Source organism: Phascolarctos cinereus, unplaced genomic scaffold (assembly GCF_003287225.1).
Source record: "Phascolarctos cinereus isolate Bilbo 61053 unplaced genomic scaffold, phaCin_HiC Scaffold_1;HRSCAF=81, whole genome shotgun sequence".
NCBI classification, from domain to species: Eukaryota; Metazoa; Chordata; class Mammalia; order Diprotodontia; family Phascolarctidae; genus Phascolarctos; species Phascolarctos cinereus.
In genome coordinates this window covers 237,318,925-237,332,196 of record NW_027555514.1, presented here as the reverse complement: position 1 = coordinate 237,332,196, position 13,272 = coordinate 237,318,925, and the positions used below count along the sequence as shown (strand labels likewise).

At 35.1% G+C, this 13,272-nt stretch overlaps 1 protein-coding gene across 2 annotated transcripts in view; it reads left to right on the top strand.

Annotated features, from left to right (window-relative positions):
- ZFC3H1 (zinc finger C3H1-type containing) overlaps positions 1-13,272 on the top strand; it is a 65,431-nt gene that overhangs the window by 16,907 nt on the left and 35,252 nt on the right. Inside the window, exons 4-12 of one of the 2 annotated variants that reach the window (XM_020968867.2) lie at positions 2,126-2,324; positions 2,627-2,850; positions 4,131-4,254; positions 6,582-6,679; positions 9,620-9,829; positions 10,028-10,192; positions 11,946-12,083; positions 12,459-12,577; positions 13,113-13,262. In XM_020968867.2, the coding sequence (XP_020824526.1) occupies positions 2,126-2,324; positions 2,627-2,850; positions 4,131-4,254; positions 6,582-6,679; positions 9,620-9,829; positions 10,028-10,192; positions 11,946-12,083; positions 12,459-12,577; positions 13,113-13,262 (1,427 nt within the window). Of the gene's footprint in view, positions 1-2,125; positions 2,325-2,626; positions 2,851-4,130; positions 4,255-6,581; positions 6,695-9,619; positions 9,830-10,027; positions 10,193-11,945; positions 12,084-12,458; positions 12,578-13,112; positions 13,263-13,272 lie in introns of both variants that reach the window. The other variant, XM_020968866.2, reaches the window with a different exon arrangement.

Here is a 13,272-nt window from a genome sequence, read left to right as displayed (position 1 = left end):
TGTTCCAGGTCCCTTTAGACTTGAAGATGTCTTAGGATACTTGGGGAAGGAATTTATTACATACATACAATGGAATGGCGTTGTTTGGGTTTGCCACTATTAGTGGCAAAACACGTTTCCTCTAGTTCATAGGCCATAGAGCTAGAAAGGGACATTAGACATCATCTGGTCTAGTTTTTCTTTTTACTGATGAAAGATACTTAGCCCCAGAGAAGTTAAATGATTTTGTGTCACAGATAGTAGCAGGGCTGAATTTGAAATCAATTATTTGATATTAGTTGCACTGCTTTCCTTACTATAAATCAAATTTTTAGGCCTAAAAAAAAGAATGAATTTTTTAATGAGAGCAAGGTGTAAGTTTTGCATGTAGGGTGATTTATGCAAGTTTTAAAATCCAGGTGAATTACTTATGTTAGGTATTTTTCTGTACTGTTCTGCTGAAAAAAAGTGCTGTCTTGCAGGTTGGTCGTTTACAAAATGATAAAATCATTGATTAAGAAATTAAAAAAAACTGCTTTCTGATCGGTTTTGCTTAGGTCCCTAAGTTTTTGGGGATATGTAATGTAAGTCTATAATATTTTTTTTCTTTTTTTTTAACCTCTAAAAAGTTTAAAATGTAGGGAAAATGTCCTTAAAGTTAGCATTTTTAAAAAACAATTATATTTGAGTTTTTCTTTGTAGGGAATTTCTTTTGAGGAAATAACCTACAATGTAGATTGACACTTGCTCTGCAATTTTAGTCTAAGCTTCCTGGGACACTAAGAGGTAAAGTGACTCACCTAGAGTCGTTTGGCTGTATTTGTTGAAGTTGGGCTGAACCCAGCTCTGTCAGAGACCAGCACTCTTATGCTATGTTGCTTCTCTGTTTGGATTGCTAAGACTTGTAATGTGATGTGGAATCTAAATATTTTGCTAGGATAGGTGATTTTGTGGAGTTAGCAGTGAATTTCTCACTTTCTCACCTTTCTGCTTTCTTCAAAGTTGCCAGCTGGGACACATGTTCACATTAGTCTTCCAGGGGGCAGTGACAACTGTGACAGGATTGGGGAAAGCGGATTTCCCTAAGTAGTGCTGAGATCTGCCTATACTTGAAGAGTGACAATAATTTTGGTAGCATAGTAGCCAGAGACTTGGAATTAAGGGGGTTTTCCTTTTAGGAGGCATTCGTACCTTTTCTTTATCTTTACCTCCTTTATTGATATCCTCTAGATACTTCTCCAGTCTTTTTACTCCTTATTCCTCTCCATTTGACACTGGTCTCCTTGTACTCTGATCACTAACTGAGCATCTTTACTGGCAGTCCATGTGTCTGGAATTCTCTCCCTTCTAACCTCATCTCTGTGTCCCCTGACTTTCTTCTGGTGACAGTTAAAATATTACTTTTTGCAAGAGTTCTTTGTTCTCTCTTAATGCTAGTGCTTTCCTTCAAAGACATAAATCTCCAGTTTATCCTGTTTACATCTCATACATACATAGTTGATTAGACTGTTAAACACATTCGATTATGAGGACCTTGGGAGCCAGGACTGGTGTTTCTTTTTTTTTTTTTTTTTGGGTTTTTGTTTACCCTTTGCACTCCCAGCACTTAATGCAATACCTGGCACATAAATAGGTGCTTAATAAATATTGTTTTGACTTCTTAACTATTTCTTCTATCTGATACCATGTTCTGGCTCATCTGAGAAGGCATAGTAAAATTTTGTTTTAACTTTTTTTCTTCAGCATTTTTTTTTTGACTTATACTTAGTTTGGGGGTTGTTGACTGTTTTTTCCCTTTTTCCAATTTACTGCTTTTTGCTTAGGTTCATTTGAAAAGCCTGAATCAAGGTGAAATATTCTATTGCATATAATTTAATTTTCTAGTTCTTAAATTATGGGAACTAAATGTTTTTATTAAATTTATATCATACATACAAAATATCCTGAAACATCAGATTTCTTGGAATTTGTATTTAATGTTGCTTAAAAGTAGACCAATAAGTTGGAAGATTTAGAAAAATTTCAATACCTTGAAAGAGTTAAGCTTTTGGGGTGTGTGTGTGGACCTTGGAGGGACAGGATAGTGGCAGTAACATTTTGAAATGTTAAAATAAATTTGATAACTGCATCTTTCTTGTTTTTAAAGAAACTTGGAGAAGATGAAGAGGAGCTCTCTGAGTTGCAGCTTCGCCTGTTGGCTCTTCAGTCAGCCAGTAAAAAGTGGCAACAGAAGGAACAGCAGGTGATGAAGGAAAGCAAAGAGAAGTTGACAAAGACGAAAACTATTCAGCAAAAAATTAAAACCAGCACAAAAACGCATTCAGCCAAAAAAGTTAGCACTACAGGTGATTTTACTTTTACACAAATATCTTTTCATTGGATTCTTACATGATTAAGTTTGCCAGATGTCAGTTTACAGAATATGTGACAGACTTACTGGGTGACGAGGAGGTTACACAATGGTTATACCTTCTAAAAACTCGAGGATTTAAAAGGGCACTGAAGTGTAAATAATGTTGGTAGCCCATTATTGTTTTTTTTGAAACTTCCTCTGAAAAGCTCCTAAACAGAATTTACTTTTATACATAGGGATACTTAATTAAATATTTTTTAGTCAAAAAATATTTTTAAAATTTCTCCATTAAAGCTAAACAGGCCTTGAGAAAGCAGCAAACAAAGGCATGGAAGAAACTACAACAGCAAAAAGAACAAGAAAGACAGAAAGAGGAGGATCAGAGGAAACAGGCTGAAGAAGAGGAGAGAAGAAAAAGAGAAGAGGAAATCCGGAAAATCCGAGATCTCTCAAATCAAGAAGAGCAGTACAATCGGTTCATGAAGCTAGTAGGGGGAAAGAGGAGGTCAAGAAGCAAAGTAAGGCATGATCAATCTTGGCAAAAGAGGGGTTTCAGGCCTTCTCAAGAACAGAAGACCACTACTAACCCTTTAACGTGCCTACTACTAGTGTCCTGCATTTGCAGGTATAGGCCAGCAAGATTAACAATACATTGCATTTGTTAGACTGCAGGGAAATGGAGAGATGGAAAGGAAGCCTTTCCAAGAAGGGCTAAAGATTAGGATGGGTTAAGAGAGAGCAAGGAAGAAGTGTTGTTAGTGTTGGATTAGAATTTACATAAGGAAGCTCTACTTTTTTTTAATTCAGCCAGAGATCAGCCTTGGAAGGCATGAATATGTGGGATGTTTCTATTGCAGAGTTTTGACTTTTCAATTGTAATCTTTTAGATTTATGTCTTATGTTTGTATATACACATGCATATATACTGAGTGCCTACCCACATTTAATGAAAACTAGTGGGAAAACTTGTGTTTTACTAAATTTTGGCTGGTGTCTTGAGGAACATAAATTTCCTATAAGATATTGACAAAAAACCATTCATTAATAAAAGCTCAGATTTAAAACCAACAACAGTGTTTTTTAAAACAAATATAGATATATGCATGTGTATGTATCTGTTTATACACACACAATTCAAATTTCACTATTATATTTTATTCCTAAGGAATTAGAATTGGCGAAAAATTAGCTTAAGCTTAATTTTTCAAAATTTAGTATTTAGGGGAGAAATAAACTACATTCAGCCATTAGTTTCTGATTGAGCACACAAAAGTTAAAGACTGAATCATATAATATTCATCTCATAGTAAAGAAGTGTGCAAATTAATCTGTGGTTTTTGAGAACTTTAGAGAATTTTGCTAAGAGCCCTGGCTCTAGAGTCAGTCAGCCTGACTTCAGATCCTATCTGATGCTAATTATGCTTATGAACTTGGGCAAGTCATTTAATGTTCTGTCTCAGTTTTCTCATTTGTAAAATGAGATGAAGTAGTCTTAGTCATTTTAAGTTTTAGATCTATGTTCTGACATATACAAAGTGTACCCCACAGTATCCTTGTTTATTAAAATGGATTCTCTTTAAATTAAAGAAGAAATGCATGTTTGATGTAGTTTTTTATTCCTACTTATTGCCTCCCCCCAAATATTTGTAGCATTTCATTATTGTTAGTACTTTATTTTATCTATATATTTTACCTAGCATATATATATATATATATTTTACTTAAGAAAGCAAGAAAATTTTAAATGTGTAAATAAATGTGTAAATAAATTGAGCAAAGCTTTCTCTTGTGTGTTTAGTCTTCCGATACAGACCTGAGACGATCCTTAGATAAGCAGTCTATTGATAGTGCTGGAGGCATCTATCAATATGACAATTATGAAGAAGTCGCAATGGATACAGATAGTGAAACTAACTCTCCAGGTAAAGTAATTTTTTAAATTGGTTTTTTCTTGCACTTTTGAAATACAAAACAAAATTTTCATTTAACCAAAAATTTTGGAAAGAAATACAGAGTTGCTGAAAATCAATCTTCGATGGGTTAGTATAACCAGTAGGACTTTCGGCACTTTCTAAAGACATCTTTTACTTGAAAACAAGAAAAGTTTTTAAAAGTTGTTCCAATATTTAATAGCTCCTACTTTTACTTGGGTTTGTTGTGTTTGAGCCAAAGGTAAGAAACCTCTTACAAGGAAACCAAAGGATTATGCCAGATAGTTGAGGTGCTGTTTAGAGTACCACCCTAGGAGAGACAGATGTGAAAAGTCCGTTCTAGTTTTTAATTCTCATTTTAATTTAGGTCTGTTTTTGCAAAATTCTGTGTAGCAATTACTGTACATTTAGAGTACTTTCTACTTCAGTTCATCAGGAGCAGACAATGTTCTTTCTAAGTCTACAGCCAATAGAATAGACGTGTGGTTGTTTCAAAGTATTTCCTATCAGTGTTTTTGGATCCTGAGGATAGATGTGGAAATGATAACTCAGAGCCTTATTAAACTATGTGATTGCGCAAAGTCATAGAGCTGGGAGGTGGCAGATTTGGAACTAAAAATTTCAGTCTTTAAATTCCTGTTTTGAGGCTCTTCCCAGTAGGCCAAGGTAACTCACTGTTACTTATTTAATTCCTTGGCTTCTTTCAGTGTAGGGGAGGAAGGAGCATATTTGCTAGAGTGTTGTTGTTCTTCTGTGACATCTTTCTGAAAGTGCTCAAAGTGGTATTTTTTGTCTTTTAAGTAAAAAAAAAGGCAAATTATTTTGGTACTAACTACTGTCATTGTTTACTATCCCTTTGACATGGAGCTATGTAGAGAGCTGAAGTGTTCATTTGAGAGCCTGCAATGCTAGGGAAATGGGTAGATGTAAACAACACAAATTTTGTCAAATGGGGGAATGATGGGATGAAATAGTGGAAAGAATGAATGCAAGACTTGGGGTCAGAACCTAGGCTCAAATACTGACTATTGGTGCTCCTTTTCTGATGATATGTGATTCTCTGGACCTTATACTTTATACTTTGCCTCCCTGGGCCTAATTTTCCTTTTCTATAAAATATATTCATCAAACATCTACTGTGTGACAGGATTTGTGCTGAGCATGGGAGATAGAGATAAGGAGGGGCAGCTAGGTGGTGCAGTGAATAGAGCACTGGCCCTAGAGTCAGGAGAACCTGAGTTCAAATCCGGCCTCAGACACGATACTTACTAGCTGTTTGACTCTGGGCAAGTCACTTAACCCCAATTGCCTAACAAAAAAAAAAAGAGAGATGAAGAAAACAAAGATATTTCCAAAGATGAGGGCATGCTGCTTCATAACCTTGAGCATCTGTAGTATACGATACCAACTCGTAAAAATCTGAGAGGCATGGATGTTGACCCTGTGGCCAAAGGTGATGGGCTGCACAAATGAACCCTGGGAGTTTATTTCTCCCCTATTACCTCACCGGATAGGTAAAGAAGTGAAGTTTGTTACCTCTTGGTTGTAAATAAGGAAAGAGAGTTTGCCTTTTAAGTTTATATTTGGAGATTAACTTTTGACTTGCTGGACCTAGGAGAAGGGGACCATTGGTTTATTAAGCAAAATGCATAAAGAAGAGGGAAATATGATAAGGAAATAGGAGTAGAAAACAGATAACGTAAAACATGTCATCCAAAAAAAAAATCAAACTTACGGAGTTTTTCCTTTTTCTTCAACTACAAGATAAACTAATTAGTAGTGAAAATAAAGGGAATAGCTTATGTAAAAAAGATTGTTAGTAAATTGCCAAAACATAGGCAGCAGGAAGAAATGAGCAAATAGGATATGATCTCTTCAGATTCCTTCTAGCTAACAATTTTTGGATTGTGGTACGAGGACAGGTGAGGGAAATCCCATGGCTAGGTGCAGGTAAAGTGCTATGAGAAATTTTAAGAGGGGAGCTACCACTCTTGAAAAGAGGATATCTGAGAAGGTTTCAGTGGAAGGTAGATTCTTAGTTGATCTTAGAAAGAAGGTGAGACTTTTAATGTCTTGGCATTGCAGAGGGGAGAGAAGGGAGCCCATCCTAGTGTCCAAGTTAGCACCACTGTCCTCTGCTGTTTGGGAAGGATTGTAAGAGATGGAGTTTTTACATATTTGATAACAATCTAAATTTATGCTTTAGCTTGGTCTCTGGGAGATTTACCTTTTGTTAATTTAAATATCTTAAAATTATTTTCTGTTAGAATATTCCTGTAATAAAAGTGTTAACAATAACTTCTTATGTTTTGTTATAGCTGCGTCTCCAGTACAGCCTCTTTTCTTCCCTGAGTGTTCATTGGGATATTTTCCTCCGTTACCACCTATTTCTTTGCCTCCGCCACCTCAGGTTTCAGTAAGTCAGCTTTTGGTACGTTTTACTTCATTCCTTTTTATCTTTTCTGTCAAAAGATTTTATAGTGAATGAATATTTGAAATGGAATTACTGAAAACAGGCACTGTTTATTCAATGTATATAATCAAAATCCATGAGTATGACTGCAGGCAAATTTATCCACATGTCGTTCTCAGTCATTTTTTAAGCCTATTTTGGCTTCTTTATAGCTTGTCTTGGTATGCTTTTGGACATCTCTTTGCAGTTAAGCTGGTTTGTGCTAAGAAAATAGAAAGTGATTTTGAGATTAGTCTGAGCAAATAGCTGTTTTAGTAAAATTGTCATACCAAAACTGAATCCGAATTTTGGATTATTTGAATCTTTATTTGTACTTGTTGCACAGAAAACTGATCATAAAGTGTTATGTTTCCAAAAAGTATAAGGATCATGAACTATAAGTTTAATTACATGTATCTTCTTTTTTAGAGAAAAAAATGTTGCTCGCGTCCTCGATTCTGCATCCCCATTCATGTCCTAATATATCCCTACCCTGCTCAGTGAGTTAATGTAATAAAGATTTTTCAAAACCAAGTAGTTCGTTGAAACCAACCAATCAGCCACCCAACCAACATACTGTCTGTGTACAGTAGCATACAGGCATATGGTACATTCCACTTGTACAGTCCTCTACCTCTTAAAAAAAAAAGAGGATAATTGATTTCTGTCTTTTCTTCTCTGGGGCCAAGTTTGGTCTTTCTAATTACACATTATTTCACTGTAGTCATTGTGGTTCTGCTTACTACATTTTGCATCAATTCATGGAAGTCTTCCCAGGCTTCTGCATTGTTTATTCTGGCACAGTACTATCCCATTGTATTTGTTTTCATCCATTTTTCCCCACTTGATGGACATCTTCTTTGTTTCTAGTTCTTTGCTTCCACAAAATAGCAAATGTAAATATTTTGGTATATAAGGGATCTTTCTGTTTGCCTTTGACTCACTTATGGAATATATTCATCGAGGGAGAAAGTCAAAGGGCCACTTTTTTAGCATAATTACACATTATTTTCCTGAGCAGTTGGACTAGTTCACAGTCCCACCACAGTATATTAGTGTGTATGTTGTTCTGCAGCCACTCACTCCAGCATTAACTATTTCCATCTTTTGTCTTTGCCAGTTTGCTAGGTGTGAGGTAAAATCTCAGGGTTTTAATTTGTAGTGATTTGTAGATATCATTCCCACAGTTGTCAATTATTATTTGCAATTTCTGTGAATGGTTTATAGCTTTTGACTACTTACATATTGGGAAATGGCTTTTGGTCTGTTATGTTTGTGGTCTTTTTTCCCTAATGTATCTTAGTGTCAGACTTCTATCAGAAATGATTTATGAACAATTGATTTAGTTTTGGTTTCATAATTATGTTTTCCTCTGAAGTTTGTCACTGGAAATAGTTGTGATATTTAGTAATGTCCACAGAAAAAGAAAGTGAAGTTCACACTTTGTTTTCAGGATTTTTTAAAGTTACAAAATATTTATAGTTCCTTAGTTTTTTTTTTTAAATGAGACAGATTTTGTCTTAATTTTTGCTCTGATTTTTATATAATTTCTGCTGTGGCATCTTGGCACAGAATTTTGAGCAATCTTGTTTAAGGGTCAAATTCGATCTTACAAAATTGGTTATGTTTTGAACTAGGTGACACAAGGAAAGTCAAGTCCCTCTTTGGTTAATTTTTATCTTAATATCTATACACAAACTATAGTGCAAGGCTCACTGTCATGTAACAGAATGAGAAAAGAACAGCTCTCTAGGATAGTAAAATGTATAACCAGCCAGAAGGAAGGAGGAAGAAGCACCTCAATGTCTCCCACCCTTGTGTGTAAATACAAGACACACTCGCTCGCGCGCGCACACACACACGCACACTTACATGCATGCATACACATGTATGTACGTACGTGCATACATCTAGTCTTGGTTGATCTTTCCTAAATCCTTAGTTTTGGACCAGATTTTTGAACTTGCTTCCTTTTCTTACATGTTGCAGAAGATTGATTTAGACAATAATTGGTTTAATTTAAAATTGCGAACATTTATTAACCACTTAATGTGCTAAGTGTTGGGGATCCAAAGGCAGAAATGAAGCAGCCTCTGCTCTTAAAGAGCTTATGTTGTTTTCAGAGCATAATATGTATATAGATAAATAAGTGCAGGTGTAATGACCAGTAGGGAGAAAGCACTAATGGAGAAGGAAAGACTTTGTGGAACAGCCACTGGAGTTCCTGAATCTTTTTAAAACAAATTGAAGAAAAGTTCTCTTTTCATAACTGTCACAATTAAATAAATTTAAAGCTTAGACAGATCCTAGTGAATGCCATTAAACAAATACAGTCTGTAACTAAGGAAGCAAGAGCCCTCTGGAGAATTCCCTAGAATGAACCTCTTCCTTTCCTATATATATTCTCCAGTGGTCTTCTCTCCTAACTTCTATGGAGTGAATCCAGGATTTTTGTGAAGCTCATATATTGTGGCTGGAAGAGAATCTCTGTTCACCCTAGTTCAACTCCTCTTTGCTTTGGTGGGTGGTAACATCTTAAATCTGGACTGGGGCTATGAGGGAGTGGAATGAGGCATTATCTTCCTTTGACTGTCTTCCTTATAATTTCAGAGAGTAAGAGATAATAGTTTGGGGAAAGTTCTTTGACTAGGAGAAAAGTGGTCAGTCCTTTGGCCCTTCAAGTAACCTAGATATATGGAAGTTCAAGGGTCATGTGTTAGGAGGAGCTTTTAATCCAAATTACATGGGTGAATGAGAGAAGTTTTAAAAAATTACTAATTTAAAATAATCGCACTTAGAATAACAATCATCTAAAGTTCTTTCTCCATTAAAAACTTTTCTAATGTTTATAGTTTTATTTGCTCTTTACTAATCTTTTTTCTTTTCTTTTTTCAACATCTGTAGGCTATGCCACCTTTGAACCAGCCTTATGTTGAGAGTATTTGTGTTTCTCTTGAGCTTCCTCCTCCTCTCCCTCCTCTCCCACCCCTTCCTCCAGAAGACCCTGAGCAGCCTCCTAAACCACCTTTTGCAGATGAAGAAGAGGAAGAAGAAATGCTTCTTCGGGAGGAATTACTTAAATCTCTAGCTAATAAAAGAGCCTTTAAATCTGAGGTAATTTTAGACCTCTAGATGGCATTATTGAGCTAAATTAGCACTTTGTTCTCATTTAGCTCTTTATTTTGGCGTTTACTTTTTTCATTGAAGTTGGAATGATCCTAATACCGCTAACAATGTAGATATATTTAAATATTATAAATGATTTTTTTCTGCTTAAAAATAACAATTTATGTGTTTTATTTCCTTATTTAGGAAACATCCAGTAACAGTGGCCCACCTTCTCCTCCGGTTCCCAACAATTCTCAGCCTGTGCCAAGAAGCAATCTTTCCATAGTCAGTATTAACACAGTATCTCAGCCTAGAATACAGAACCCCAAGTTTCACAGAGGACCTCGTCTTCCACGTACAGTGATATCGGTAAAAAGTAGCTTAATCTTTTAAAAAATAAAACAAGCTACCAGAATGTATGTATAGGGATTTTTTCTGGAACACCAAAAGTGGCAAAATTTTGCTATTGTTTCGTGAAGTTAGTTAGCTTCTTAAGGTTAAGTAAATGTCGTAGTAATATGCTTCTTTGTTCAGCTGCGTAGAAACATTGTTTTGGGAATACTTTTTTGGATAATAAATACAAGGTTGGTAGAATTTTGTCTATTACCTGATACAAAATGACCACGTGGGCTTGTGGTGATTTATAGACCACCAGATGAGGTCAGCTTAGATTTTCAGTTTGGAAGAAATAAAATGAATAGTGATGCCTCATAATTACTCCAATTACTCCTCTTTGCTGTTTTCCCTTCTAAGCCATGCATACAACCTATGTGATTCAAAGAGACTTCAAGTTGGTTTAATTGTTTGACTTCTTGTGAAGTTGATTGTTTTTCTTTATATGAGTCATCGTGGTTCTTCCATGTGAAACAGACTTTTTTCACAAATGAATTATCTGTGCATGGATCTACTTACGTTAGAAGGGGTTTTATAGAAGAAAAATAAGAATAATGATAGCTTATATTTATGTAGTGTTTTAAAGCACTTTATGTATTTGATACCTTATTTTATACTCACCACAACTCTGTGAATTAAGTACTTGAGGTATTATTATTTTCATTCCTTGGAGGGACAGGCTTAGGGAAGGAAAAGTATCTTGACCATATGGTTACACAGCAAGTAATAGTATCAGGGCCCAATACCAGGTTTTTCTGATGCTTAAGTCTAGCATTGTATCCATGTAATGAGGCCTCCTAAATAAAGATAATTTAAAGGTAATCTTGGCCTCCACATGTAAAGGGAGACTCTGATTAGCAGTTTAAATTGAGGAGAAGCAGAGTGTAGTATTAGCATTAAGAGAGAACTGGATTGGAATCATGTTAGTTTCCTCGTCTGTAAAGTCAGGATACCTGTATTACTTATTTCTCTTTGGCTATTAAATTGTATTTGGCGCTTTAGAGAAATGATATCACTTGAATAACTTTTGGTAGGCTTTGAATGAGAATAAGACAGAATTTTGGATTCAGTTTTTGATTCTGTAGTAGGATCTATGACATTATCAACCATATATGGAAGAAATCATGTGTTTTTTCAATTAGAAACTTGCAAAGTATAGTACAGTTTGAGTGTAGTTTGAAATACAAAAAACTTGATTATTATAGCATAGCAAAAGATGATAGTTTTGACTATTACGTGTAAATCCTTGAAACTTTAGGGGATAACTAATATTTTTGTAAGAATTGTATTTTTGTTTAAAATGGGTTAATAATTTTTTGGTAATAGATAATGCATAATAATTGGATAAATCCATAATTGAATGGGAAGGTTTTTAGGGATTATAACCAGGACTGGTAGGAATAGGATCAGATTGAAGCTATGTACCTTACCTTGAGCTGAAAGACTAAAGTAAGAAAAGTAGGTAGAAGTTATATGGTGGTATATTTCATCTAACAAGGAGAACTACTCCAAAATAGAATGGGCTGCCTTGTGAAAGTACTGAATTCTCTGTCACTGAGAGTCACAAAGGTGAAGCTGGATGGCTGTAGGAACTTTATAAAAGAGATTTGTGCTTCAGGTATGAGTTTGAGCTATATGACCTCTAAGGGCCTTTCTAACTTATTGAATGTTTGTCTGTTCTTTAGAAAAGAAACATCTGTTACCACTAACAAATATATTATGTTTACAGCTTCCTAAACATAAATCAGTGGTGGTAACACTAAATGACTCTGATGATAGTGAATCTGATGGGGAGCCATCCAATTCAACAAATAGTGTTTTTGGAGGATTGGAATCCATGATTAAAGAAGCAAGACGGACTGCGGAGGTAAGTGGGACAGAGGAAAGAGGAAGGAAAGGTAATCTGTCTCTTTAGAGAATAATCTTTTTTTCCCTGTGAATTATATAATTAAGATATATTTTTAATTGATTAAAACTTGGAGGTATTAAATATTTGTATTGTGAGAAACTGTCAAAAGAAATACACAGAGATTGGGATATTATTTATGATTGATTACATTCTCAAAAATAGCAAGTTACTTTATTGTTTTCCTAAAATAGTCTTATTTAGAAAATAACTGTGTTACTGTGCTAAGAGGTAGTGTTTTATTTACAAAAATTTGCCTACTTACATGTATTCCATCTGTTTCTACTGTGTTTTTTGTTGGAGTATATTCTACTTGACTTCAGATGTTTCTCATAGGCTTCAAAACCAAAAGCACCACCAAAATCAGAAAAGGAAAATGATCCTATGAGAACACCTGAAGCTTTACCAGAAGACAAAAAGATTGAATATAGATTATTAAAAGAAGAGATTGCCAGGTGAGTGGCATTGTTATACAGTTAATTTTTTAAAAGTGGTCTGCTTTAAGTATGGAAGCCTGTGTGGGACATGATTGAGGAAGATTTTTCTCTTTTACCCAGGTTAAATGTTATTTATACCCATCACCCAGGAGGGGGAGCCAGATAATCATATATAGAAGTGAATGTGGTGGTTTTTTTTTTTAAACCACATCAGAAAACACTATAGAACAAAATAAATATAGGAGTAAGCAACATTTTTAATTACCTAGCGACTGATACAGCGTACTGCCTGCTACACAAGTGCCTAAAAGTGTCATACACTACTGTGTACACTAGTACAGCTTTCACAGGCACTAAGGAGGCTGTCTCAGGTTATTCAAATCAGGGTTAATTTTTCAATAGTAATGTTTTTGGTTTATTGTCTATTAAGTACACTCTTAAGCTTTACAAACTTAGCTTGTTTTGAAGTTTTTATTTACTCCATGTTCCCCCACCTTCTAGTTTTGATTCTTAGAGTAATGATGCACCCTTTTATTTTTTACTTTGGTCTTAGTCGAGAGAAACAGCGTTTAATAAAATCAGATCAGCTGAAGACGAGCTCGTCATCTCCTGCCAACTCAGATGGTGAAATTGATGGGGTTGGAAGAATAGCAATGGTTACTAAGCAGGTGACAGATGCAGAAGCAAAACTTAAGAAACACAAGTAAGTCTTT